Genomic DNA, 27803 nt, shown 5'->3' with positions numbered 1-27803 from the left:
GTCCCGCGTCCGGGGGCGGGGCAAGGCGTGGGCAGGGCCGTCGCGCCTTTGCGCGCGGGGCGGGGCTGCTGGCGCGGTGGCGGCGGCGGCGGCGGCGCGCGGGCAAAGGTACGGCGCGCGGCCCCCTAGCGCGATCCCCGCCGGAGCCGCGGCGTCCCACCGTGCGGCCCTCATCCTTCCTCTTGACCCGACATCCCGCCGGCTCCAGGATGGGCGCGCGCCCTTCGGGAGGACCCCGTGCCCGGACTGGATTCCTGCTGCTGCTGCTGCTGCTCGGGCTGGTGGCCCGGGGCGCGCAGGGGGCGCGGAGCCGCGGCGGCACCGAGAAGAACAGCTACCGCCGCACCGTCAACACCTTCTCGCAGAGCGTCAGCAGCCTGTTCGGCGAGGACAACGTGCGCGCCGCTCAAAAGGTGGGCGCTGGGCCCGCGCCCGCGGTCACCTTGCCTCGGCCGCCGCGCACCTGGCGCCCAGGGCCCTCCAGGGCCGTGCGCGGCCTCTGGGACTGCAGGCCGGCCGGGGCTCAGAAAGAGGGAGGCCCGGGTCTGGGGCGGGGGGTCCGGGCCTGCCGCCTGTGGCCCGAGCCGACCTGGGCCAGCGTCGTGTCTGGGGGCGAGTTCCGGCGCAGGTCTAGTGCGCAGGGCCTCGGCGCGCCCTGTGTTCCTTGCGGTACTTCTCCTTGAACCTTGCTCCCGGGGACACTCCGTCCGGGCCTCCCCTCGGCAGCTCTGACGCCGCCGCGCCTCTCATTCATTCATTCAACACGTTTGAATGAGCGCCTACTGTGAGCCAGGCACCGTGGCGGCTGCCCAGGGGGCGCCCTGCTCGCCGGCGCCCTCTCCCCACGCTGCTGCGCTCTCCCCAGCAACCCCGAATTTCCTGTAGCCTTACCGCCGACCCGCTTCCCCTGAACACCTTAGGCCCTCCTCCTTCTGCTTTGAAGATATTTAGGCTTTTTATTATTTTACTGTTATTTTTTGTTGTTTTTTTTTAAGAATGAGAGTAATGCAATCTTCTCCGTTGCTTTGGCAACCTGGCACAGTAACCCGTTTAAACACCTACTGTGTGCCGGGCCTCTCACTTGGAGCGTTTTATTTACTTTGGAGCTGTTGAGGAGCCCCTGGCCCCTGGGGATGGTGTTGGGCGCTCCGGAGAAGCCCTTTCTCTCCCCGCTCTGCCCTCGGCAGCTGGGTGAATCACTGGGGGTAGAAGTCCACTGAGCAAGGGGAAGTGAACTAGGGGGACGGTTGCATGTGGTCAGGCAGTTCCTGGGGTACAGCCCATACTGTTCCGTCTCTTAAGCTCTTTGCTCTGCACCAGCCCTGGGCTTTTGGAGTGGAGAAAAGTTCCAGTTCTGACTGGATGGCTTCAGGCAACTGGCTTCACTCTTTTGAGGCTCGGTCTCTTTATTCCTTCAATGGGGATAGTAATCATCTCCTCTTGTAATTATGAATCGTTGGTCCCTTCTTGGCCCAGAGTCATGGCTGAATCAGTATCAGATACTGTCATTAGTTATATCCTGGCCAAGGCTCAAATCTCGGTTGCTTAGCCCTGCTGGCAGCGCTTTCAGGTTTTAAAAAAATGTTTTCTGCTGCCTGAGATGAAGGGGAAAGAAAACATTAAATCTCAAATCAGACTGGCTGAATATTCTAATCGGATGAGATGAAATATAGGTTAATTTGTTAGGAAAGCTGTTAACTTCTGACCATCCTCTCCTATGGGTGTTCTGAGAAGCTATAAAGGTTGTGGGTAATGGGGCAGGTGGTGGGGTGGGGGGAATATCTCTTTGTAGCTGGCTACGGAGGGAGAGCACAGAACACTTGAGTGCAGAGAAGTGGCCATTCAGACTGCCTGAGTATGCAGGGTGAATCTGCACCTCTCTCCTACTGTGTGCCTTATTCATCTGAAGGCAGAAATCATTTGTTTTACAGCAAAAAGACCTTCCCTTGTGACTCAGCTGGTAAAGAATCCACCTGCAATACGGGAGACCGGGGTTCAATCCCTGGGTTGGGGAGATCCCTTGGAGAAGGGAAAGGCTACCTATTCCAGTATTCTGGCCTAGAGATCCCATGGCCTGTAAAGTCCATGGGGTCACAAAGAGTCAGACATGGCTGAGCTACTTTGACTCACAGCAAAAAGAAGTCTGGCCTTTTTGGGGGAGGGTTTAGCACAAGCCACCATGTCTAGGCTGATTATTCTATCTAGGAATCTGAGATTCACAGACTCATATGAAATACAAAGTAGATATTTAGGGGTTCGGATGTGGATTGGTATCAATAATACAGCTGTGTCCTGGCAAAGTATCTGAGAATCTTGAAATCAGCATTCCTTTTTAAGTAAACCAAGGTTTGTGCTTTCAATAGAGATGACTGTAATACTAACTAATATTTGTTAATAATTTAGACAGATATTTGAAGGGCTCCTCAGATAGTACTAGTGGTAAAGAACCTCCTGCCATGAGAGACGTGGGTTCGATTCCTGGGTCAGGATGATCTCCTGGAGAAGGGAATGGCAACCCACTCTAGTATTCTTGCCTGGAGAATTCCATGGACAGAGGAGCCTGGTGGGCTACAGTCCATGGGGTGGCATAGAGTCAGAGACGACTGACACAACCTAGCACGCACATTTGTTTAAAATACACCTCCTTTTTTCTGGCCAAGCAGCATGAGGGATCTTAGTTCTCCAACCAGAGATCAAAGCCATGCCCCCTGCAGTGGAAGTGCAGAGTTTTAACCACCGGGGAAATCCATGCCTTTTTTTTTTTAAGATCTAATTGGCTTTATTATTATTATTATTATTTTTTTTTATCTAATTGGCTTTAATCAGCAATTTGTGAATTGGGCGACATCCCTTCTAGCAAATAAATGCTCCCTGTTCTGAGTCCTTTTATAAATAGAATAACTCACTTCATCCTTAGAACAGGCCTATAAGGTTGGTACTGTTAATACTTCCATTTTACAGACAGGGAAACTGAGGCACAGAATGGTAAAGTGATTGGCTTCAGGTCAGCCTGGGTGGCAGAGCCAGGATTTGAACCCAGGCACAGTGGGGCTTCCCAGGTGGTGCAGTGGTAAAGAATCCACCTGTCAATGGAGGAGATGCAGGTTCGATCCCTGGGTCAGGAAGATCTCCTGGAGTAGGAAATGACAGCCCACTCCAGTATTCTGCCTGGAGAATCCCATGGACAGAGGAACCTGGAAGGCTCCAAAGAGTCGGACACGACGGAGTATGCACACACATGTACACAGTGAGTCTGGAGTCTGCGCTGGTACCTTCACTGGTCTTTTGGTGTACAACCCTCCCTGTGCCCTTCCATCAGTGGAGCATCCAAAATGAGGCTCCCTGACATTTCCTGTGGAGTATAGCCTAGACCAGCAAGACTTGGGGAAATTGCTCTGTTAATTATAATTAAAGGAAAACAATCTACTAGCAGCTATACTTTTCAACAAGCCAGACCTTCTTAGTGGGTTGTAAAGTTTGAGGGTATTTAATGAAACACTCTATGTTCTATCTAGGAATTGTCTAAAATTAACCCCAGCCCTTCTGGTTCAGAACCTAGGCCTTGCTCTCCCACAGACTTGGGTTCGAATCCCAGCTCTGCTTCTTACTAGCTCTGTGACCTTGGGCCAGTTGCTTGACCTCTGTGTGTCTCCTTTGCGCAAAGGAGAAAATTGGCAGGTTGAATGTGACTAGTCATGGTGTACAATACCAGGCACTGAATAAGTGTTTATAAAATGATAGAAGATATAAGAAGGATTCATCTGGTGTGTTTAGTATAAAGATGTACCCTCATTTAACCAACTCCTCCTGATGGTCCATGTTTTGTTAGTTTCCAACTGGACTGGATTGGCCACTCCAATCCTGGCGGCAGTAAAGGTTTTTCTATCTAAATTTTTTGGAGTGTGCATATACAAGTTCATCTGTAAATTGTTAGAAATTCAATTGCTGAGCCAAAGGGTCTGTGCATTTTAAAATTTTTAATTGAAATATAATTAGTGCACTTTTCTGTGTTAAGTATACAGTGAAATGAATTGTCATATACCAAACATGCCCATGTGACCCACATGTTGCACTGGAAATATAGAGGTCAAATCCCCTAGTCCCAAGATTACCTCTCTCCTAACTCTGACAACATCAACTAGCTTTGTCTGCCCTGTCCTTTATACACAGTTCCAGTTCATATGCATTTTGAGTACTGAGAGACATTACTGAAATGTTTCCCAGTTACACCAGTTTCCATTCCTATCATACATGTGAGGGCTGCTTTCCGATACCTCTCCAAAGAGGTGTCAGTAAGCTACTTGGTTTAATTATTTTATTGTGAGATAGGCGATCTTTTCACTTTTTCGGAATCCAGTGGCATCTTTACTGGGAACTGATTTTTGTTTTCCTTTGCCATTACTGAAACTGTTAGTCTTTTTCTTTTCAAGAGGCTGGCATTTTTTTTGCTTTGTAAGAAAATATTTTGAGCAGAATAACTTTGACACTTTCCAGTCTTTTTTATTCCCCCACCAACATTTTAACAGCTTTATTGAGGTGTCATCGACATAGACTGCACACATTTAAAGTGGGACAAAAGTGTACGAGTTGGTAAATTTTGACATATGGATACACCCCTGAAAACATCACCATCATCAAAATAATGTTGTCTGACTTTTTCTTTGAAAAGCTGGAAGAATCGAATAAGTTAACAGTGAGACACTCCACCTAGGATCACCATATTCTTCCCAGACTGTTTCTTTTTCTCTACAAACACACACACACACTTTTTTTTTTTTTTTTTTGAAAGTAAATTGTGGACATGATATTTTCTCCTACAGGACCATAATACCATGGCCCCTTTGCCCCAAAACTTAAATTTAGTTCAATAACATTTTGTAATATACAGCCCATATTCACATTTCCTTTATAACTTAAAAAAAAAATACAGCACCCAAGCAACAGCTCATTGCATTTGGTTTTAATGCCTCTTTAGTGCCTTTTAATCTATCAAAGTCCCTCTTACCCTTTTGGGAATGGGAGTAGGGAGTGCTTTTATGACCTTGATGTTTATGTCTTCTTTTTCTGAACAGCTTTATTGAGCTATAATTCAGATACTATACAGTTCATTCACTGAAAGTTCAGTGGCTTTTATTATACTCAGTGGGGTTGTACATCACCACATTTTGTACATTTAACCACATTTCTGTACATCACCAAAATCAGTTTCAAACATTTGCATCACTCCTCCCCGCTTTAAAGAAACCCTAAATCTCTTAGCTGTCACCCCATCTCCCCCAACCCCTGGCAGCCCATAATCTTCTTTGTTCTTATGGATTGCGTATGTATTCTAGACATTTCCTATAAATGGAGTCAGACAGTAGGTGGTCTTTTGCATCTTGCTTCTTTCACCCAGCATCATGTTTTGAAGGTTCATCCATTTTGAAGCTTTTGTCAGTATTTCATTCCTTCTTAGGGTTTTCCTTTGATCCATTTATCAGTTATTGGTCATTTGGGTTTCCACTTTTTGGCTACTATGAACAGTGCTGCTCTGAACATTCATGTACAAGTTTTTCCATGAATATATATTTATTTTGGAGTATGTACCTAGGCATGGAATTTCTGGGCTTCTCTGGTGGCTCAGACGGTGAAGAATCTGCCTGCAATGCGGGAGACCTGGGTTCCATCCCTGGGTTGGGAAGATCCCCTGGAGGAGGGGGTAACCCCCTCCAACATTCTTGCCTGGAGAATTCCATGGACAATCTGTGGGGTCACAAAGAGTTGGACAACTGAGTGACTAAGCACACAGCACAGCACATGGCAGCTCTGACACGTCAAGGAGTTTCTGTGCAGCGCTACCATTTGACGTTCCCATCAGCAGTATGTAAGGATGCCAGTTTCTCCCCATCCCCGCCAACATATGTTCTTGTCTTCCCCTTCCCCACCACCCCTCGGATATATTTAATTCAATTTAATTTTAATTGAAGTATAGTTGATTTGCAATATTATACTAGATTCAGTTGTACAACCCAATGATTCAATATCTTTGGACTATATCCCATGTATAGCTATTATGATAGGATATCAGCTATGTGCTATGCAATATATCCTTGTGACTTATTGTACACATAGTAGTTGTATCTCTTAGACCTCTACCCCTGTCTTGTCCATCCCCCTTCTTCCCTTTCTCTGCTGGTAACCGCTAGTTCTCTGTATCTGTGAGTCTGCCTCATTTTTGTTATATTCATTACTTTGTTATATTTTTTAGATTCCCCCTAAAGTGTTATCATACAGTATTTGTCTTTCTTTTTGGCGTTGCCTCACAGCACGTCGGATCCTAGTTCCCCAACCAGGACCTGCACCCCGTGCACTGGAAGCACAGAGTTGTAACCACTGAACCACCAGGGACGTCTCATCATTTGTCTTTCTCTGTCTGACTCACTTCACTAAGCAGAGTACCCTCCAGGTCCATCCAAGTTGTTGCAAATGGCAAAATTTCATTCTTTTTTATGACTGATTAGTATTCTGGTTTGTGTGTGAGTTTATATAGATCACATCTTTCTCCATTCATCTGTTGATGGTTGTCTGTCTTTTTGAGTGTAACCATTCTAGTGGGACTGACATGGTTTCTCCCTGTGGTTTATCTTACTTTTTGGCCTCACCACATATCACATGGTACCTTAGTTACCCAGCCAGGGATCAAACCCTTGCCTCCCGCATTGGAAGCATGGAGTCTTAACCACTGGACCACCAGAAAAGTCCTTCTCCCTGTGGTTTTGACACCCAGTTGGTTTTTCAGTTGTCCCATGATGCATCTAATCTGTTTCCTCAGGGTTAGATTGAGGACCTACCATTCCAATAAGAATTCTACGTGAGGGCCTTGTGTCTTTAAGAGGGCAGCATGTCAGGACACTTGGTGTCATCTTGTCCCATGGCTTTGAGCCACCCTCCCAGAGGTGGCTTTTCCCCTTTGTAACTCACTCCTGATCCTCATGTGTGTTCCAGCACCTCAGTTCCCGTTAACTTTGTCTTACTTCCTATTCCTCAGATCCTTAGGCAGCCTCTAAACTGCTCCTCTGCTGCTTTTCTTATGGAGACGCTTGGGGGGTAATGGGGGTGAGGAGAGTTTAGGACACCCTCCAGATTTATTTTTATTTATTTTTTTTCCCATTTATTTTCATTAGTTGGAGGCTAATCACCTTACAACATTGCAGTGGTTTTTGTCACACATTGAAATGAATTAGCCATGGATTTACATATATTCCCCATCCCGGTCCCCCCTCCCACCCCCCTCTCCACCCGATCCCTCTGGGTCTTCCCAGTGCACCAGGCCCGAGCACTTGTCTCATGCATCCAACCTGGGCTGGTGCACCCTCCAGATTTAGGACGGGGTGATGAAAAGCTGAGCTGGCGTAATTGTGTCTTCTGCCTTGGACTGGCTGCAGCCGTGGGCCTCCTGAGTTGGCTCACTTACATCTTTTCAATTTTAACTTTTCATCCTGAATATTGCCCAAGAGACACAAAGGGAGAAAGAATCGTATGATGAACCCCTGTACCCTTCACCCAGTTTTGACATTCCTGTTGTATCTCTTCCCCCATCAAAAAAACGTTTGAAACCTGGCATAGTATTTTAAAACTAATCCAAGACATATTGGTTCACTTTTGAATATTTCAGTCTCCGTCTTTAACAGATAAACATTTTGCAAAAATGTTTTGCACAATACCGTCATCACAGCTCCTGACAATTTTTTAATAACCATCCCAAGTCCATTTTTCTATTTCCCTGACCAACTCAAAACATCTTTATGCAAAAGTGCTTCATTTGAATTGGGATCCAGTTTCCTGACCAGGGATTGAACCTGGGCCACTGCGGTGAAAGTCCAAATCCTAACCACTAGACCACCAAGGAATGCCCAAGTTTTGTTTGGTTTGATTTGTTTTGTTTAATTCTATTATTAAATTTTTGAATTGAGGTATAGTTGATGTACAGTAGCATATGATTCGGAGAAGGCAATGGCAACCCACTCCAGTGCTCTTGCCTGGAAAATCCCATGGCTCGAGGAGCCTGGTGGGCTGCAGTCCATGGGGTCACTAGGAGTCAGACACGACTGAGCAATTTCCCTTTCACTTTTCACTTTCATGCATTGGAGCAGGAAATGGCAACCCACTCCCAACACCCAACCCAGTGTTCTTGCCTGGAGAATTCCAGGGACGGGGGAGCCTGGTGGGCTGCCGTCTATGGGGTCGCACAGAGTCAGACACGACTGAAGTGACTTAGCAGCAGCAGCACTATATGATTGTACAATGTACAGTCTTGAGTTCCTGGTGTTCAACATTCACACTTTTTACAGGTTATACTTCATTTATAGTTATTATAAAATATTGGCTATATTTATAGGTTGTAGAAAAAACATACAACTGTGCCGTTGGTTTGGCTTTTCACCTATTTCTGTGAACTGCTTCAGGCTCTGGGCTTCGCTGAACCCCACCTTAATCTGCAGGGCTGCCGTGAGGAAGGGCCACAGTCTGGCTGACTCACCCAGAAATATCATCTGAAAGTTCTAGAAGCTGGAAACCTGAGATCAAGGTGTAAACCAGGCTGCTTCTTTCTGAGGCCTCTCTCTCCATGGCTCACAGATGGCTGTCTTCTCCCTGTGTCCTCAAGTGGTCTTTTCTCTGTGCATGTCTGTGTCCCCATTTTCTTTTTCTCTTTTTCCTTTCAAAAATTTTTTTATTGGAGTATGGTAGATTTACAATGTTGGGTTAGTTTCAGATGTATAGCAGAGATTCAGTTAAACATGGGCATGGTGGTGCCTGGCTCTTTGCAACCCCTTGGACTGTAGCTCACCAGACTCCTTTGTCCATGGGATTTCCCAGGCAAGAATACTGGGGTGGGTTCATTTTCTTTCTTTTTTTTTTTTTCCCCATCAAATGCAGTGTTTACTTTTTTTTTTTTTGCCATGCTGCGAAGCATGTGGGATATTAGTTTCCTGACCAGGAACGGAACCTGTGCCTGTAGCATTGACCACACAGAGTCCTCACCACTGGAGGACCTGTGGGGAGGCCCCCCATCTCTTCTTGTAGGGCCCCAGTCCTGTTGGATCCAGGTTCTCCACATTGACCTCATTTCACCTTCATTGAGATTTGGAGGAACACAGTGCTGCCCACAGCACCCCCTCAGGGCTCCTGTGTCTTCACACAGACAGGGAGCCAAGGACTAACTTCCCGGAGCAGAAGCCGCAGTGAGCAGTGCCAGCCCACAGCCCCAGAGCGTTCCCACCCACCCAGTCCAAAAGGCCCACGGTGAGCCTTTCCATGTATCACCCTCTCCTGCCCCGGCTGGTCCCCAAGGTCGGCCTGAGCCTCCCTCTGAGCACAGCCAGGTCCTGTCTGGGCCTGTGGGTTTCCCAACGCCTGCCCAAAGACAGTTGTTTGGTGGGAAGGAGATGACTCCGTTTGGAGAGAGGACTGGACCTCCAACCTTGCTGGGCACGCTGGGTTGCTGCCCAGCCATCCTCCGATTAGACATAGGCAACCTAAGGAGTCCCCACATCTTTTTTTTTTAATTTAATATTTATTTACTTGGCTGCACTGGGTCTTAGTTGCGGCACATGGGATCTTTAATTGCAGCATTTGAACTCTTAGTTACGGCATCTAGGATCTAGTTCTCTGACCAGGGAATGAATTCGCGCCACCTTGCATTGGGAGCATGGACTCTTACCCACTGGTGGACCACCAGGGAAGTTCCCTAATGTCCATTCTTCCCTAGTCCCATTTTACAGCTGAGAAAACTGAGGCACAGAGAGGGTCAGCGGCAGCGGAAGCTGTAATATCTCTTCCTCCCCAAATAGCTACTTTCCCACACCCTTTCCAGGGGAGCTGGTGCCCTTGAAAGGCCTGCTCATCTTTTTCCCAGGTGCCCCAGGGAGTCCTTTCCCTTTTCCTCCACTTGAACAAAATGTAGAAATTGCTGCCTATGGACAAACGGGCACAAATTGTGATGCTTTTAAAGAATAACAAGAGGAGGAACAAAGAGTGGAGAACCCTGGAAGGGAATGCTCTTTGGCAAGAAAGAGGAATTAAGTACTGATTCACATGGGTGCCACATGGGTGAAGCCTGACATTATTATTTTGAGTGCAAGGAGCCAGACACAAAAGGGCACGGATTGCCTGATTCCATTTGTACAGAAAGTCCAGGAAAGGCAAGACCGTGGAGACTGGAAGATCAGTGGTTGCCTAGGCTGAGGGGAGGAGGGAATGAGGAGCGACTGCAGGTGGGGACAAGACTCCTTTTGGGGTGATGAAGATGTTCTAAAATTCAATTATGGGGGATTTAAAAAAAAACACAACATTGAATCGTGTGTTTTAAAGCCGAGAACTTTATGGTATGTAAATGATATGTCAGTGAAACTCTTTAACAAAAAAAGAATTATAACTAAACGGACACCGGTGTGTCTTCTCTCCAGGGGATGGTACATTCTCCAAAATGCCCCCACCCACCTACCCCTATCCAAGAGAGGTCCAGGGACTCTCTTTTCCCTGACATAGGTACTTCCTTCTGTCTTCCTACTTCCTCCCTACTTCCTACATGATTTTTTTCTTAATGTCAACTGTTCCATTATTATTATTATTTCTTACTCTTTCAGTTTAAAAAGCATTTTTTTGAAAAATAGAAGTACAGTTGAGGACTTCCCTGGTGCTCCAATGGTTTAAGAATCCACCTGCCTATGCAGAGGACATGGGTTCCACCCCTGGTCCAACAAGATTCCATATGCCACAGGGCGACTAAGCTTGAGTGCCACAACAAAGATTCAATGCAGCCAATAAATAAATGAAGTACAGTTGATTTGCAGTGTTATGCTAGTATCCTTCTGGTTTTCAAATAGCAACTTATGGAGGAATAATTCATATATTAATACTATACAGTCTCCATTTAAAGTGTATAATTTAGTAGGTGTGTTGGGGGGTCATTTCCTTTTTATCTTTTGGTCACACTGCAGGGCATGTGGGATCTTAGTTCCCTAACCAGGAATCAAACCCCAGGCCCCCTGCATTAGCAGCTCAGAGTCATCTGCTGGACCACCAGGGAAGTCCCTGTCTGTGCCATTCTTCACCTGGGCATATAAGGGAAGATCTACAAGCGAGTGGTAACAGTGTTGTCTCTGGAAGGGGATTCAGGTTGTAGGAAGTGAGACTATACCATGTGTATAGCATATCACTTATTTTAAAAAAATAAAGTGAAATGAAGCTGCACCTTGTATTCATACTGGGAGAGCTACTGCAGCCCTCCAAGGCCCCTGGGTCCTTAAAACTGGGATGGAGGTGCGTCTCCATCGTTTGCATTCGCCCGAGAGGTGATGGTGGGACTCAACTGTGAAAACCGCCGTTCTCGCCCCTTAGAGTTGCTCCCATGCAGCAGCGCCCAGCCTCCAGGTGAAATAGGTTGGTTGCAACACCTCCCACCATTTAGAAATGAGAATTCAGGCAGCGACTTTGACAAGAGTTAGCAGAGGGCTCTGGGAGTAATCAAAGTGAAGTGAGCAGCTTTGCGGAGGGCTCCTGGCTTCTCCGATGGATCCCTCCACCTGTAGAAAGGAGACTTTTTAAAAAAATATATTTTCCTTATTTATTTATTATTTTTGGCTATGCTGGGTCTTTGTTGCTGCAGGCAGCTTTTCTGTAGTTGCAGAGAGCTGGGGCTACCCTCTAGTTGCAGTGTGCAGGCTTCTCATTGCCGTGGCTTCTCTTTTTGCTGAGTACGGGCTCTAGGGCTCACGGGCTTCAGTAGCTGTGGCACACCAGCTTTGTTGCCCCATGGCATGTGGGGTCTTCCCAGACCAGGGATCGAACCCATGTCCCCTGCATTAGCAGGTGGGTTCTCAACCACTGGACCACCAGGGAAGTCCAGGAGGGAGATTTGACCATATTCACTCGGTTCTTGGCACCCTGAGCTAGTCCCAAGTTCCATCAATTTCGTGGGTGATTTGGCCAAGCCCTGGGGTGGCCTTTGTCATCGGCTGGCTGCGTTTTCTCATTCAAGTGTACACTTGGCTGGGCTAGGAAGGAGGAAGCTGTGGCCGAGTCGGTAATGACTTTTCTCATTTCTGCAGTTCCTGACAAGGCTGACTGAGAGGTTCGTGCTGGGAGTGGACATGTTTGTGGAAACCGTGTGGAAAGTTTGGGCAGAGCTCTTGGAAGTTCTTGGACTCGACGGTAGGTGTTGGGCATTCATTTGAAGGCTGCGTTTCATTCTGGTGCTTCTCAAATTATGGGAATGGTATCCAGGGCAGGTGGTGCAGGAGAAGACAGGGGTGGAGGGGATACAAGAGAACCTATTTTATTATCGTAGTTGTGTATGTAAGTAACTGAGATTCCCAGATGCTACTTAGAAGGTGTAGGTGGGTAGTGCCAACTTGTCTGTCCCTAGGCTTCCCTGTTGGCTCAGATGGTAAAGAATCCGCCTGCAATGCAGGAGACCTGGCTTCAATGCCTGGGTCAGGAAGATCTCCTGGAGAAAGGGATGATAACCCACTCCAGTAATCTTGCCTGGAGAATCCCATGGACTGAGGAACCTGATGGGCTACAGTCCATGGGATCTCCAAGAGTCAGACAGGACTGTCACTTAGGCAAACCTCGGGGACTGGAGGTGGAGTCTCTGGGTGGTCGGGGTCCATAACAAACTACTCCAGTTACTCAGACGGGAAGTGATTTAATACAGAGAATGAGGTGCTCACAGACTCATCGGAAGGAGCAGTGTGTGATCCCCAGAAAGTCAATGTGCTGGTCCAGGAATCAGGAGGCAGCTGCTGGAACCCTTTGAGTTCAGGCTGCTGCCTCTCTCCAAGAAGCCTGCAGCTGCCTGTGTCAGGATCGCCAAGACCACCCCTGCCCCCAGGTCCCGTGCATCTCTAGAAGGACTCCCAGGACCCAGCGTTTGTTGGTACCCTCAGCTGTGATGTGTTACAGGGAAGGACAGAGCACAGTCAGCAAAGGGAAAGACACGTGGGGTGAAGTCTGGGGAACCAGGCACAGGCTCCCAGAGCTCTCTCCAAGATGGGGGTGGGGGTGTCACACAGGACATGCTTTGTTCCCCATGTGAAGTGTCCTGAACCAGGGACATCCAATCGAGACTCAGCACCCAGGGTGTTTATTGGGGGGCTGGTCATGTAGGCACCCTCTGCCTTGTACCTTCTAAATTCCAGACTCCTGGAACGAAAGCAGGTATCAGCATGAACCACGTTGTTTGTGCAGAACCTCCAGGCCCAAATTGAACTCAGTTCTGACCCTGCCTCCCTGGAGGTAACATCTGATCCTACAGTCAGAGGCTTAGTCCCACAGTTGCCCCCACTTCAGACACTCGTCTAGGTTGTCCCCGATGCTTCTGACTGGCTGGTATAGATCAAGGGTACCAATGACCCGTCCCCTCCTTGGGTTCAAGTAACTTGCTAAAGCTGCTTGTGGAACTCAGGAAACCTGTTTACTCAGTAGATAGTTGTTTTTTTATGAAAGGTGATAGGAGCCAGGTGAAGGAGGGGCATGGGGCAGGGTTTGTGGGCAGGATGCAGAGCTTTTACGTTCCGAGTTCTATTGACTCATTGGCCACTGGTGATGGATTCAACCTTCACCTCCTCCCAAGAGGTCAGGAGGGTCAATCGAAAGGCTCAACCCTCTAAAAACCAAGTTGGTTCCCTTGGCAACCAGCCTACCTCTTTAGAGACTTTTCAGAATTACCTGATTAACAAACACAGGTATGTGAGAAAGGGGCTGTGAATTATCAAGACACCTTTATTGCTCTTACCACTTAGGAAATTGCAGGGGTTTTAGGAGCCTGTGCCAGAAATGGGGATGGAGGCCACTTATTTCTTAGGCATCCCAATCTCACAATCCAGAAATCCACGTTCCCAGATGCTGGCCAAGGGCCCAACTTGCAAACCTTTCTGGAAAGTGGCCTTAGGCCTTCTGGGTGAGCGCTTTGCTGCTTATCTCCTAACCAGGGTCCCTTCTCAACAAATCAGCTAGAGTGATTTTTTTTTTTTTAATTACTACTTTTTTGGTTAGTGATTTTAAAAAAACAAAACATGAAAGATTAAGTCACTCTCGTTAAAACTATCCAGTGATTTCCTGATGCACTCTCAATTGACAAAGTTCACACCAAGGACACTGCCTAGCCCTTGGACACACCCGAGTCCTTGACGCCTTCCGGTTGCTCTATGTGTTCCCTGCTGGGGACGATCTTCCCAGCCCTTTGCCTGCTCCCGTCTTTCCCATGCTCGGGTCTCTGGTAAATGACACCTCCTCCAAGAAGCCCATCCTGACCACGTTGTGTGAGGACCCTCATGCTGAGTTCTCACACTCGCATTCTCCCACCTCCTGTCTTCCTCCCACATGTTTGTATTTGTTATCAGTTCCCCTCTGAGATCCATGAGCAAGGTCTTGCATGCCTTCTCCAGGCTGCAACCTCGGCCCCAGCTCTGCCCCTGGTACAAAAAGGCCCATTGTCAGTAAGGGTTGGAGGCCTGTCAGCCCCACTGCTTCACTGCTTTGGCGAATTGAGGTGTCCCTCTCCAAAAGTGCCCCCTCAAAACCCCCACACCTGTGAATGTGACCTTATTGGGGAATGACGTCTCTGCAGATGTAATCAAGCTGAGATGAGGTCATCCTAGGTTAGTGTGGGTCTTCAATCCAACATCTGGTGTCCTTACAAGAAGACGAAGGGACATCCTTGGTGGTCCAATGGATGAGACTTGAGCTCCCAATGCAGGGGGCCCTGGTTTGATCCCTGGTTAAGGAACTGGATCCCACATGCCGAATCCAAAGATCACGCATGCCCCCATGAAGATCGAAGATCCTGCATGCTGCAACTGAGACCTGACACAGCCAAATAATAAATAAAAATAAATATTTTTTAAAAAGAGGGAAATTTGGACGGAGACACAGACACACGGAGACGATGGCCGTGTGAATGTGAAAACGGAGATGGAGAAGGAGGGGTGCAGTCAACGAGCCAGGGACCGGAAGGGGCCGGGAGAGAGCCTCCCCTGGAGCTTTAGCTGGTGTGCAGCCCCGCCCACAGCTTGACTGCAGAATTCTGGCCCCCAGAGCAGTGAGGCTCCATTCCTGTTGCTTGAAGCCACCACGTCTGCGTCTGTTACAAAAGCCTGAGGAGACCAGTACACTGTCTGAGTTCCATGCACCATCTCTTTGAATCCACTCACCACCTCCGACCCTCTCCATCGGCCCTGACACTCCCACCTTACAGATAGAGACCAAGGCCTTGGAGCTGAGCTGGCTGCTGGCCCAAACCCATACCCTGGTTCGCACCCGCTGTCATCCCCTCCATCCTTGGGAACCCACCCTCCGGCTTTGAGCCGCTGAATTCAGTCTCTGAGAGGCAGAATCAGAGGCAGCAGCATCACCATTTGAGAGGCTGCCGTGCAGCTCCAAGCCCCCTGGGGCTGCGGAGGGCCCCTCCTGGGACTCCGGCTGAGTCAACACGGAACCTGGCTCCCGCAATTGAGTGCAATCCCGCTTGGAATCCATTTTCACCACCTGCCCAGATCATTAAACTCTCGGTATTTCTATCCCTGACCAATGAGCCCTGGACAAACAAACCTGACTGCAAGAAATTGCACTCGGCTTGAAAGGAAAGACTAGAGTCAAGTCAGCCTCCTGGTTGGAGAGCTATATCCCACGTGCCGAAACTAAAGATCCTGCATGCCGCAGTGAAGATCAAAGAGTTCTACAGCTAAGAGGCCCTGAATACTCATGTTATGAGAAGGGTGGCTGGCACATTCAGAGGTGAAAGAACTCACTTCTGTGTTGTGGTTTTTTTCCCCTTGATGCATTAAGTTTCAAATCATCTGAAGACCTCTAGAGTGTGTGTCTTACACTGAGACTTTTGAAGGTGCAAAATGTTTTGCAGGAAACTGGACTCCAGAGTTGGATATTCTGGTACAGAATGCATCTGTGAGCACAATGCTTTAATTGCCTGCTTCAGAATGTTTCAAGGTACTGGTTAAAATGGAGAGTCCTTAGCCTGGAGTGGTTCCATAGAAATAGAATGCCAGCCACATATGTGACATTAAATGTTCTAATTGCCATGTTAAAAAAGTAAAAAGAAACCAGTGAAATGAATAAGGTATTTTAGTTAATCCAATATATTAAAAATATTGCCATCTTGGTACTTCCCTTGAACCTGGGTTTGATACAGGGGTTTGATACAAGCTGCCAGCACAACCACAAGGAAAAAAAAATGTCATTTCATCTTGGAATCAATAGAAAATTATTAACGAGGTGTTTTACATCTTGGGGCATACTAATGTCTTGGAAATCTAGCCTGTATTTGGCCCAGCACATCTCAACTCACACTTGCCATGTTTCCTGGGCTCGGTGTCCACTATAATGACAGTACAGTTAGCTCCACCCTCGCTCTCCTGGCTGAAGACACTTTTCTGGGAAATAGCATCCAGAGTCAGAAGGAAGGATTTCAGTCTCCCATCTTCAAATTGTTGACTTTCTCTGAAGCCTTGGAGGCCTTGTGACACTTGTGACAAAATGGGGGAAGTAGGGATTCCTCCTGAAGGCTGCCTGAGGACAGGGCAGGGACTGGGTGGCTCTGTCAGCCAGACTCTGCCTTGAAATACCAGCTCCACTCTGCCCTAGGTGTGTGACTGAAAAAGGTTCCTGGACCCAATTCCAAAGTGTGTGTGTGTATGTAGGCTTCCCACTACCAGCTAGCAATGTGCAGATACCATGGGGTGACAGAGAATTCAACTCAGTTCTGACATTATCTACCTAGAGGCAGAATCAGACCCCACAGGCAAAGGATTCAGTCCCACAAGACCACCCTCCACTTTGGATGCCGATCATGAGTCCAGGTCATCACCTGTGCTTCTGAGCAACTGGCTGCAAACTAGAAGTTCCCATGACCTCCTTCTGCTAGAAGGAGGGACTAATTTACTAGAGCAGGGACTTCCTTGGTGGTCCAGTGGCTAAAAGTCTGCACTTTCTCTGCAGGGGGCAAGGGTTCGATCCCTGGTCAGGGAACTAGATCCCACATGCTGCAACTAAGAGTTTGCCTGCCACAACTAAAGATTTTGCATGCCTCAACGAAGATCGGCAATTCCCTGTGCCACAGCTAAGACCTGGTGCAACCAAATAAGTAAATAAAAATATTTTTTTAAAAAACATGGAGCTTTAAAACAAGACACAATAGTATTGGCATAAAAACAGACACATGGACTAATAGAGCCGAGAAATAAAGCCATGCACATATGGTTAGCTAGTATTTGACGAGAAAGCCAAGCATGCTTAACGGAGGAAAGACAATCTCTTCAGTAAGTGGTGCTGGGAAAACATTCACATGTAAGAGAATGGAATCAGATCTCTATTTCACACCACTCACAAAAATTAACTCGAAACGGATTAAAGACTTAAATGTGAGACCAGAAACCGTAAAATTCCTGGGAGAAAACAGGCAGTCAGCTCTTTGACCTTGTCCTTGGCAGTGACTTTCTGGATTTGACACCAAAAGCAAAAAATAAACAAGCAGGGCTGCATCAGGCTAGAGAGTTTCTGCACAACCAAAGAAACGATCAACAAAATGAACTTACAGAATGGAAAAATATTTGCAAACGTATCTGTTAAGGAGTTTATATCCAAAATAGATAAAGAATTCATACAACTCAATAGCAGAAAAAAAAAAATTAAGACATGGACAAAAGGGAATTCCTAGACGGTCTAGTAGTTAGGACTCAGCTTTCACTGCGGAGGGTGCGGGTTCAATCCTTGATCAGGGAGCTGAGATCTCACGTGCTACATGCTGCAGCCAGGAAAAAAAAAAGGGCGGGGGGATGACAAAGGACCTGGATAAGCATTTTTTCCCAAAAAGGAAACACATGAATATAAATGTTTTCATATTTATGAAAAAAAGGAAACATATTCCTTCTATATGAATGGTCAACAGGTACACGAAAAGGTACTGTATTAGCAGTAATTCAGCATGCTAGTCATTAGGGAAATGCATATCAAAACCACAGTGAAATATTAATTTGGTTATTAGAATGACTGTTACCAAAAAGATAAGAGAGAACAAATGTTGCTGAGGATGTGGAGAAGTTGGAACCCTTGGGCACTGTTGGTGGGAATGTAAAATTAGTTCACCACTATGGAAAACAGCATGGAGTTCTTCTTTAAAGTAGAGAACTTCCCTGGTGGTGCAGTGGCTAAGAATCTGCCTGCCAGGGCAAGGGACACAGGTTCCATCCCTTGTCTGAGAAGATTCCACATGCCTTGGAGCAACTAAGCCAGTGGGCCACAGCTACTAAAGCCCACATGCCCTGTAGCCTGTGCTGTGCTACAAGAGAAGGCCCCACGATGAAAAGCCCACACACTGCAACCCAAGAGTCGTCCCCACTCGCCACAACTAAAGAAAGCCTGCATGCAGCTTCCAAGATACAGCACAGCCAAAAATAAATCAGTAAAGTTTTAAAAAAAAGATTTCATTTTATCCATACAATCCAGCAATTCTACTTCTGGGAATATATCTGAAGGAAACAAAAACACTACGTCAAAGAAATAACTACACCATCACTGCCAACCCCTGCCCCCGCCCTGTCCCCAGCCATGTACATTGCAGCGTTACTCAGAATAGCTAAGACATGGAGTCAACCTAAGTGTTCACAGGCAGGTAAATGGATAAAGAAATGTTGGTGTGTCTATATATGATGGAATATTCTTCAGCCATGAAACAGGAAATCCTACCATTTGCAATCACATAGATGGACCTTGAGGGCATTAAGCTAAGTGAAATAAGTCAGAGAAAAGCAGATACTGTATAATCTCACTTATATATAGAATCTTTAAAAAAAAAAAAAAACGAACTCATAAATTGAGAGGTCAGATTTGTGGTTGCCAGAGACAGTGAATGGAAAGTAGGGGAATTGGAGGAAGATGGCTAAGAGGTACAAACCTCAGTTAGAGGATAAATGAATCCTGGGAGTGTAGTGTGCAACATGATGACTGTGTTTAGCCCTGCTGTGCAGTATAGTTGAAAGTTATTAGAGTTAGGAGATACTCAAAGTTCTCGGGAAAAGGAAAACTTTTTTTTTTAATCTATGAAATGGACATTTTTTTGTTTTGCTTATGTATTTTTAATTGCAATACATTTGCTTTACACTATTGTGGAGATGATGGATATTAACAAAACTTACTTTGATCATCTCACAATATAAGTCAAGTCATTCTGTATACCTTGAACTTCAATAGTGCTGTATGTCAGTTATGTCTCAATAAACGTAGGAGAGAAAGTTGCATGCTGAAGTATGATGTGTGCTTCTTTCGAATGGTTTGGTTAAAAAAAAGGGAGGGATATGTGACTAGAGATGGAGCAAAATGTTAACCATTGTTAAACCTAGATGATTTCGATAGTATTTATATTACCATCCTTTTAACTTTTCTGTTTGGAAATTTTCTTAAGTCGGGCACACAGAAGATGCACGTCCTCCATTTCACTCCATTCTTAAGATGGAACTTCATGTGGGTACCAGTTACGATTAGGTTTGGCTGTGAGTAACAGAGACCCCAAATTACAGCAGCTTATACAAGATGGAAGCTTATATTTCTCTTATGTGAAAAGTTCACAGGTAGGTGGCTAGGCAGGTAGGTGGCTTTGCAGCACATTCTCCTCAGGTCCGAGGCCCCTTCCATCTTATTGCTCCCCAATAGGTGACTTCCCTTCCCTCATGACCCAAGACAGCTGCTCCTATACCAGCCATCGCATCCACATTCCAGCAGGCAGAAGAAGAAGAGGTAAAGGGCCTATTCCCACTACTTTTAGGAAGCCATCCCAGAACATTTCTGCCCACCTCTCCTTGACCAAAACTTAGTTATGTAGCTAGCTTCAAGGGAGGCTGGGAAACACCCTTCTCCTAGGCAGCCATGCGCTCAGCCTAATGCTGGGTTTGGAAGACAGGAAGGAGGGCAGCTGAAGGCCAGTATACAGGCTCTGCCCTACCTGAAAGGTGTTTTAAACCCATGATAGAGCAATGTTGCCCTGTCTTCTCCCAGGGTTCTATACCCAGGCATCCAGCTTTAGTTTCTCAGGGTGTGGAAGAGGCCCAGCCAGTGAGCTGAGCCACCCACCCCAGCTCGCAGAGAACCCCCATGACTCCCTGTAACCGGCCGCTGTCCCTCTGTTCTGTCCTGCAGTCTCGAACCTGTCCCAGTACTTCAACCCCAGCTCGGTGGCCAGTAGCCCTGCCCGAGCCCTCCTGCTGGTAGGCGTCGTCCTCCTGGCCTACTGGTTCCTGTCTCTGACCCTGGGCTTCACCTTCAGTGCCCTGCACATGGTGTTCGGCCGCTTCTTCTGGGTGGTGCGCGTCATTCTGTTCTCCATGTCCTGCGTGTACATCCTGCACAAATACGAGGGCGAGCCTGAGAATGCCGTGCTGCCCTTGTGTTTCGTGGTGGCCATCTACTTCATGACCGGGCCCATGGGCTTCTACTGGCGAGGCAGCCCCAGTGGCCCCAGCGTGGAGGAGAAGCTGGAACAGCTGGAGACCCAGGTCAGACTGCTCAACATCCGCCTCAGCCGTGTGCTGGAGAGTCTTGACCGCCCCAACAGCAAGTGACAACCAGCCAGCCGGCCGGCTCCCCCCCCACCAGCGCCCTCTCTCCGGAAACAAAAAAGAAGAAGAAAAAAAAGAACGCCAAACCCCAAACAATCTTAATAAACATGCCTGAGCAAGAGAGGGGCGCTTTGTGAGGGTGTTTCCGGCCACGTGTCAACTCTTAGGACATCTTCCGGGAGGAATTGACAAGATCATTGATATAGGACTACCCACCAAGTGTCATTAGTGGAAAAAAATATTTTTTAAACAAAGGATATAACCATATTAGCTGTACAGTAAGAGAAGTTTATCTGTGCATAGAGCATAAAGTTAATTTTTTCAAGCATTTAAATACATCTTTTGTAAGGTTTTTTAATAAAGGCAGATCGAGTTGAGCTTATTAAAACTACACAGAGGGGAAGAAATTGCTAATTCGACCTTTTGGAAAAGTTTCAAGGCAAGTGTTTGCTTTTGCAGCACGGGGATTGGTGGTTGAGGTCTGTGTGCGTTCTTTTCATGTTCCAAAGCTGTGACCTTCATTTCATGTTGTTTTTGGTTGATGTTGATTTGATGAATTGTGTCGCTTCTGAATGTGGACTCTTGGGTTTCAAGGTTGAAACTCAATGTCTTTGAGATCCTAGATGATCCAACCAAGCCCCCATCAATCAGATTTCTAAATGAAGAAATCATCATTTTTAGAAAACCTAAGATTCCCTCCCCTTTCTGTACTTTGATGTATTTTAACCTTCACATTTTCTAAAGGAAAATTCAAGAACCAGGCAAAGGAATATCATTGGAGTTTGATACCAAGAACTGCCTGAGCAAGCATCGAAGCTCATCAGGTATCTAATTTGAGTCCTAATTTTACCACTGGCCAGCTAGGGGAATATAGGAAAGCTACACTCTCCAGGGTTTTTTGTATACTTATTTCATTTTGGTTGACTCAGGACTAAAGGAAAGGAAAACCAACCATAGCAGCTAATAACCTTTCAAGTCTGTTGCTGCTTGTAAAGCAGTCTCAGGAACAATAAGCCAGACTTGGAGAAGATCTGATTTATTTTATCTGGAATTTTTACAATATATGTGTTAGGTGCTTTTGGTTTGGAATCTGTGGCGGCTTCATTTTAGGTGGTCTCTAGGGGTGAAGAGAGGTACATGCCGGACAGACATGGGGGTCCTGAACAAAGGGGGCTTTGCAAGGCTTGGATCAGGGGCTAGTGGAGACGCCCCTTTCTGGGTACCAAACGGGCACAGGAAATCAAGGAAATGATGCCCCAGGTTTTGCTACTAGGCTTCGTGACTGTCTCCATTGGCCTTCCTTGCCCACCTGCGTGTCCTGGCAGCCCCGTCACAGGCCCCTGTACACAGGTTTGCAGAGACCCCTGCCAGGTCAGGTAGAACCAAGACTTTCTGGTCCAGGAATCCTTTCAGAGAAAACTCAACTGCCTGCCAACTCTTCTGTGCTTTGTTTCTGTGCTGCTTTACTTGAGGTTGCGAGTACCGGAAAAAGAGAAGCAGATGTTTTCCAAGAATGTTTATGAAACTTCTGTTTTTAAGGTGCACATTAACGGGGCCCAAACTCTCTTGCATTTGCGGCTCACTTCTTGAAATTATATACATGTCCTCTAGAATTTGCTTGAGCAAATCTTTATCCATGGGCATTGGAAACCCCTTGGTTTCCGCATTGAAGCCGTTCCAGTTTTGTCATTTAGATACTTAGAGACAAATCTGTTTTCACACAGGGTATAGAGAACTCCAGGGAGGTCATGTTTGCCTTCTTTCCCCTTGTGCATTTGGCTTCTATGTCTCTAGCATGTTTGGGTGTTTGCTTTGCTCATGTTAGGCAGTGGGGTAATTGACATTCTCTGCACAGAGATTTTAAGTTTTAAATTACCGTCTGGGTACAACAACCACCCTTCTCTTGCCCACCCTCACACCTGGAAACCTTTTGGAACTGTGCTGTCTTGAGACCCTAGCAGAAAAATCATTTTAACTTCTAGTAAATTGAGGAAGGCTCACATATCTGGGTGCTGGTGGACTGAGGCCTCATCATCAAGTGGAAGTTATTGTTAAGAATATATACACCTCGGGATTTCCCTCTGGCCCAGGGGTTAAGAATCTGCTTGGCAATGCAAGGACATGGGTTCAATCCCTGGTGCAGGAAGATTCCACATGCCGTGAGGCGACTAAGCCCATGTGCTGCAACTAAGACCCAATGCAACCAAATACGTGAATAAATACATATTTTTAAAAATATGCACCTTGTTTTCTGGATTGGCTAAGTGTAGGCTATGAAGCCAGTTGAACAATCTGATACACCCAAATGAAAGATGTCTTTATTTTTAACAAAAGTTAATTAGTTCCTTAAGAGTATCACTTCAGGGTGGAATAGTCCTTGAAATTCTGATGGAAGTCACAGAGGTTCAATATGTGTAACTCCTCCTTTTTAACGCGTAAATTTGACTTTTGCTTGGGCGTCATCTTATCCTCAAATAGTTTGGATTTTTTTTTTTCTTCTTTCCATGGAAGCTTGTAGGATAATTGACCTCCGCCAGTACCCCTCATCTCCTTTTTTCTCTCTTTTGTACATGAGAAATGTATTTTTGTATCATATCTCATACCTTGAAGAGAAGTTTTTTATATCTTCAGGGCTGTAGAATATATTAGTGTAACATATCATTCAGTGTGATATGAAAACATCCTGACGAAAACTACTGTGAATCTCTCTTATAGTTAAAACTCAGTTTTTTAGATATTTTCAAGTTTATCAGTGTTAATTTCCCAATGCTTCAATATCACAGTAAATACTAAGAGCAGAAAAGAGCCCAGAAAAGAAAAAGGATTTGTTATCTCCAACTTGCTGGATTTCTGTGGATGTTTGGGGATCAATGTTTGGAGCAATCTCTTCCTTGACATCCTGGCAAAGATGCTTTTGTGGCACATCAGCCTTTCATATTTTCCATTTTTGAATTTTCCAATACCAATCAGCATTACTTGCCTTCTGGGTTTTTTTTTTATTTGTTCGCCTTTTTTTTTTTTAAACCCCATATCATTCCTTGTAGCAAAATGCAACGGCAGAATTTCCTGAAATCTGGTCTTGTGAATTGTGCCAGGGTCTTTAATTTATGAAGGGGACCGAGTGACATCATGGAGAGAGGTTACTGCCTTTGAAGGAGATTTTAAATACCTATAGTTGCCCGGAGACGACAGGCACGACCCCAGGAAGCCTGTCCCCTGCTGACTGTGGCGGGGAGTAGCTAGTTGGAGACATTTCCTGTTGGCACTAAGGGTGAATATGCAGGATGGGGTCAGTACTTGGGAGGGTTGTAAAAGGACTTTTGTACACCCACCCACCGGGGCTGGCTTGTGAGGAAGATGTAAACCACTTTGGTGGCATTTCAGTAACCTAGAGAGGTTAGGAATACCATGTCAGATGTCCAGTGCAGAATCTAAAACATGGCTGAGACACCTTCTCACTATCGGGAATCCTGCTTTACTTCATCCCCTTGCTTCCTGCTACTTTTTGTTTTGTTTTTCCTTTTTCTTTTTTTTTTTTTTTTTTCCGGCTGCACCGCATAGCTCATGGGACCTTAGTTTCCCAACAAGGGATGGAACTTGGGTCCTCTGCAGTGAAAGCGAGGCATCCTAACCACTGGACTGCCAAAGAATTCCCTCTGCTACTTCTTAAGATGCTTTTAAGGAAGGATATTGGCCTTACAGGTTGATACCCGGTCACTTCTCCCGATGGGTTTTGAATTGACGGACTGAACCAAAAAGCCAGCTCTTGCCATCACCTCTCGGCCTTTTGGCTAAGATCAAGTGTAGTATGGGGACTTCCCAAGTGTTTCAGTGGTAAAGAATCCTCTTGCCAGTGCTGGAGATGCAAGAGTTGCAGGTTCGATCCCTGGTTCAGCAAGGTCCCCTGGAGTAGGAAATGCAACCCATTCCAGTATTCTTGCCTGGAAAATCCTGTGGACAGAGAAGCCTGGTAGGCTACAGTCCATGGGGTCACAAAGGGGATGCAAATGAGCGCACACACTCATCCCTCTAGCTCACTTTAACAGAAATTTCTGGGGACTTCCCTGGCAGTCCCGTGGTTGAGACTCCATGCTTCCAATGCAGGGGACATGGATTTAATCCCTGATGGGGGAAATAGCATGGCCAAAAAAAATAGAAGGAATTTCCAAGACCTAAAGGTGTCACCCATCTCCCCCAACTTTTTGTGGATAATACATCACCATTCTGCAAAATTTTTGTTTATGGCCATTTGAATACTTCAACCTTTGCTCCTTATTGTGAATAATAGAAGCATATACTTTTGCAGGATCTAATACAGTAGCCTTCAAATTAAGACTTGGACAACCATCAGTGTGATAAATAGGATCTGGAATAAACAAAGCTTGTCCAGCCTACTGAAATCTGCACTCTGCTCTTCACTGATTCCTTGATATGTAGGAGATACACCAGGACCAGTGTTTCCCTGGTGGTGGTATAAAAACCTGATTGCCCTTTGCACCATCTACTGAAAATCTGTGGCAGCTAGTGGTGTTATCAACCATATGTTCTAATGTCTTTTTGCAGATTTAAAGATTTTATTGTAGTGTCAATTTAATATCCGCATGTGTGTTAACTCTTTGAATACTGTAACTAAATTGATTTCTTTGTGATGGTGGTGGTGATTAGCACTCACTTAAAATCCAGCCTAGCACTTACTTCCCTCTTCTCAACTGGAAATCATATTTGTGAGGTATGGTACCCATGATCCACTGTATTCATGAGTCAACTTCACATTTCGTGTATCTCGTTATAAATTTTACATGGCATTTAATTTGATACTCTGAATTCATTTGATTTTAATATAGTGGTGTGTGTGTGTGCCTATGTGGCGTGTGCTCACTTTAGTTTCATGAGCCTTGGGAAACTGATTCTACAAATATCATAAATCGGCATAAATGTATAAGGCTTATTTTTTTGGCAAAGCAATCCGTACATTTCTCTTATTTATTAAATCACTGGCTTTGGTGTTACATAGAGATATTTGTAGACCAATTTCAGAACAGAATTAAAATATTGTGAAAATTACATCTTAATAAATGTTTATTGTAATTTTGGTGTACGGACTTCTTAAATGTATTTCATTACATCCAGCCAAGCCTGTGTGCAGTTTTCCCAACCCTGACATGTCATGCTGATTCCATGATCCTGTTCTCCAGTCTGAAGAGTGGTCATACCATCTTGAGTTTAATTGTTTAACTGGAGATAGGGTTGCCAGATAAAATACAAGATACCTGTCTATTTGTCAGATAGACAACAAATATGTTTTTTAGTATGTGTGTGCCCTGCAATATTTAGGACACACAACAAAGGGGGGAAAAAGAGTTGTTTTTCTTATCTGAAATTCAAATTCAGTGGGGTGTCCTTTATTTTTATTTGCTAATCCAGGCAATCCTAGCAGGGTATAGCAACTGATATATGCCTCTCCACCCTACCCTGAACTGAGATGCTTTCATGGGTACTAAAAATTATTTCTTTAGCATTAGCCAACATTCAGGAACAAATGTTCCCACAGTTAAGACCCGCAGTTCCCCAGAGGCGACAGGCATACCATGCCACGCGAGACCACAGGTGACATTAAATACACTTATGATTGGAGAGTATTGCTCCTGGGAATATTTATATTGCAACGAAAATCTCACAGTGATCTCCAGAAGACAGTTTGAGGCTAGTCATTGTGACGTTATCTGGAGGCCCGCTGGCTGGCCTAGCAGAACAAGTCAAAAGCTGGGACTCCACATCGTGAAAGACAAGGTAGCAATGAGCCACAGTATCAGTGCTGGGCAAGAAAGTAGGGACCTGAAGGAGAAATGATAATATCATTCATTTGAGTGAGTTAATATGTGTGGTTGATCATTTTGCAAGAGCACACATCTTTTTAAAAAAAAAAAATCCATGCACCCCGATATTCATAGTAACACTGGTCACAATAGCCAGGACATGGAAGCAACCTGAGTGTCCATCGACAGATGAATATTAAAGAAGATACGGTACGTATATACAATGGAATATTACTCAGCCATAAAAAGAATGAAAGCATGCTAATTGTAGCAATATGGATAGAACTAGAGATTATCACACTTACTGAAGTAAGAGAAAGACAGATATATGGTATCACATATATGTGGAATCTAATATTAAAAATTACATAAATGAAGTTGTTTACAAAATAGAAACAGACTCACAGATTTCAAAATCAAATTTATGGTTACCAAAGGGAAAGTATAGGGGGGAGTGATATATCAGAAGACTGAGACTAACATATACTCACTATTATATATAAAATAGATAGGGAGTTAGTTCTCTGGTGGTCTAGTGGTTAGTTTTCAGTGTTTTTACTGCTGTGGCCAAGGTTCAACCCCTGGTTAGGGAACAGCTCCCACAAGCTGTGAGGTGCAGCAAAAAATAAAATAGATAACTAGTAAGGACCTACTGTAGGGCACAGGGTCCCTACTCAATATTCTGTAATAACCTATATGGGAAAAGAATCTGAAAAAGGATGTATGTGAGTATTTGTACAGCTGATTCACTTTGCTGTGCCCCTGAAACTAACATGACATTGTGAAGCAACTATATTCCAATAAAAATTTTTTAAATAATAAAATTTTTTAACTGTAGCTACTAAAATATTTTATTTATATAGGCTGCATGGCGTGTCGAATCTTAGGTCCCCTGACCAGGAAGCCTGCAGAAGCCTGCAGTGGAAGTGTGTAGAGTCTTAACCACTGGACCACCAGGGAAGTCCCTACCTGGAAATTTTAAATTGCACATGTGGCTTACATTTGTGGCTTTCATTATATTGAATTATATTAATATAAATAGTGCTAGAACATGGCCAGCATGAATCACTCAGGTTCTTGTGCTCATGACATTGAAGCATCTTGGTAGTAATGCCTGGCTCTGTGAGCTTATGTGGTCCCCAGGGAGGGAAGAAGTGTGAGCTTAGGGACCTTTATGCAAAACACGGGCTTCTCCCGTGGCTCAGACCCTGAAGAATCTGCCTACAAAGCAGGAGACCTGGGTTTGATCCCTGGGTCAGGAAGAGTCCCTGGAGAAGGAAATGACAACTCACTCCAGTATTCTTGCCTGGAGAATTCCATGGACAGAGGACCCTGACTAGAAGGACCTTTATTGGCAAAGTAGTATCTCTGTTTTTTAATA

The 27803-nt window shown here is 45.6% G+C and overlaps 1 protein-coding gene across 2 annotated transcripts; it reads left to right on the top strand.

Moving 5' to 3' along the window:
* The first annotated feature begins 78 nt into the window (after positions 1 to 78).
* BRI3BP (BRI3 binding protein) lies at positions 79 to 25694 on the top strand. 2 transcript variants are annotated; one of them, XM_020883526.2, is made up of 4 exons: positions 79 to 413; positions 12090 to 12192; positions 19705 to 19788; positions 20188 to 25694. In XM_020883526.2, exons 1-4 carry the CDS (start codon positions 210 to 212, stop codon positions 20607 to 20609), a joined length of 813 nt encoding a protein of 270 aa, XP_020739185.2. In that variant the 5' UTR covers positions 79 to 209; the 3' UTR covers positions 20610 to 25694. The 2 variants fall into 2 exon arrangements, with proteins under 2 accessions (XP_020739185.2, XP_070331187.1); XM_070475086.1 differs by lacking the exon at positions 19705 to 19788 and having other exon boundaries at positions 82 to 413.
* Positions 25695 to 27803: the final 2109 nt, after the last annotated feature.

Source organism: Odocoileus virginianus, chromosome 12, assembly GCF_023699985.2.
Source record: "Odocoileus virginianus isolate 20LAN1187 ecotype Illinois chromosome 12, Ovbor_1.2, whole genome shotgun sequence".
Taxonomy (NCBI): Eukaryota; Metazoa; Chordata; class Mammalia; order Artiodactyla; family Cervidae; genus Odocoileus; species Odocoileus virginianus.
The sequence above is the reverse complement of the archived record's forward strand: the minus strand, read 5'-3'. Positions and strand labels throughout refer to the sequence as shown.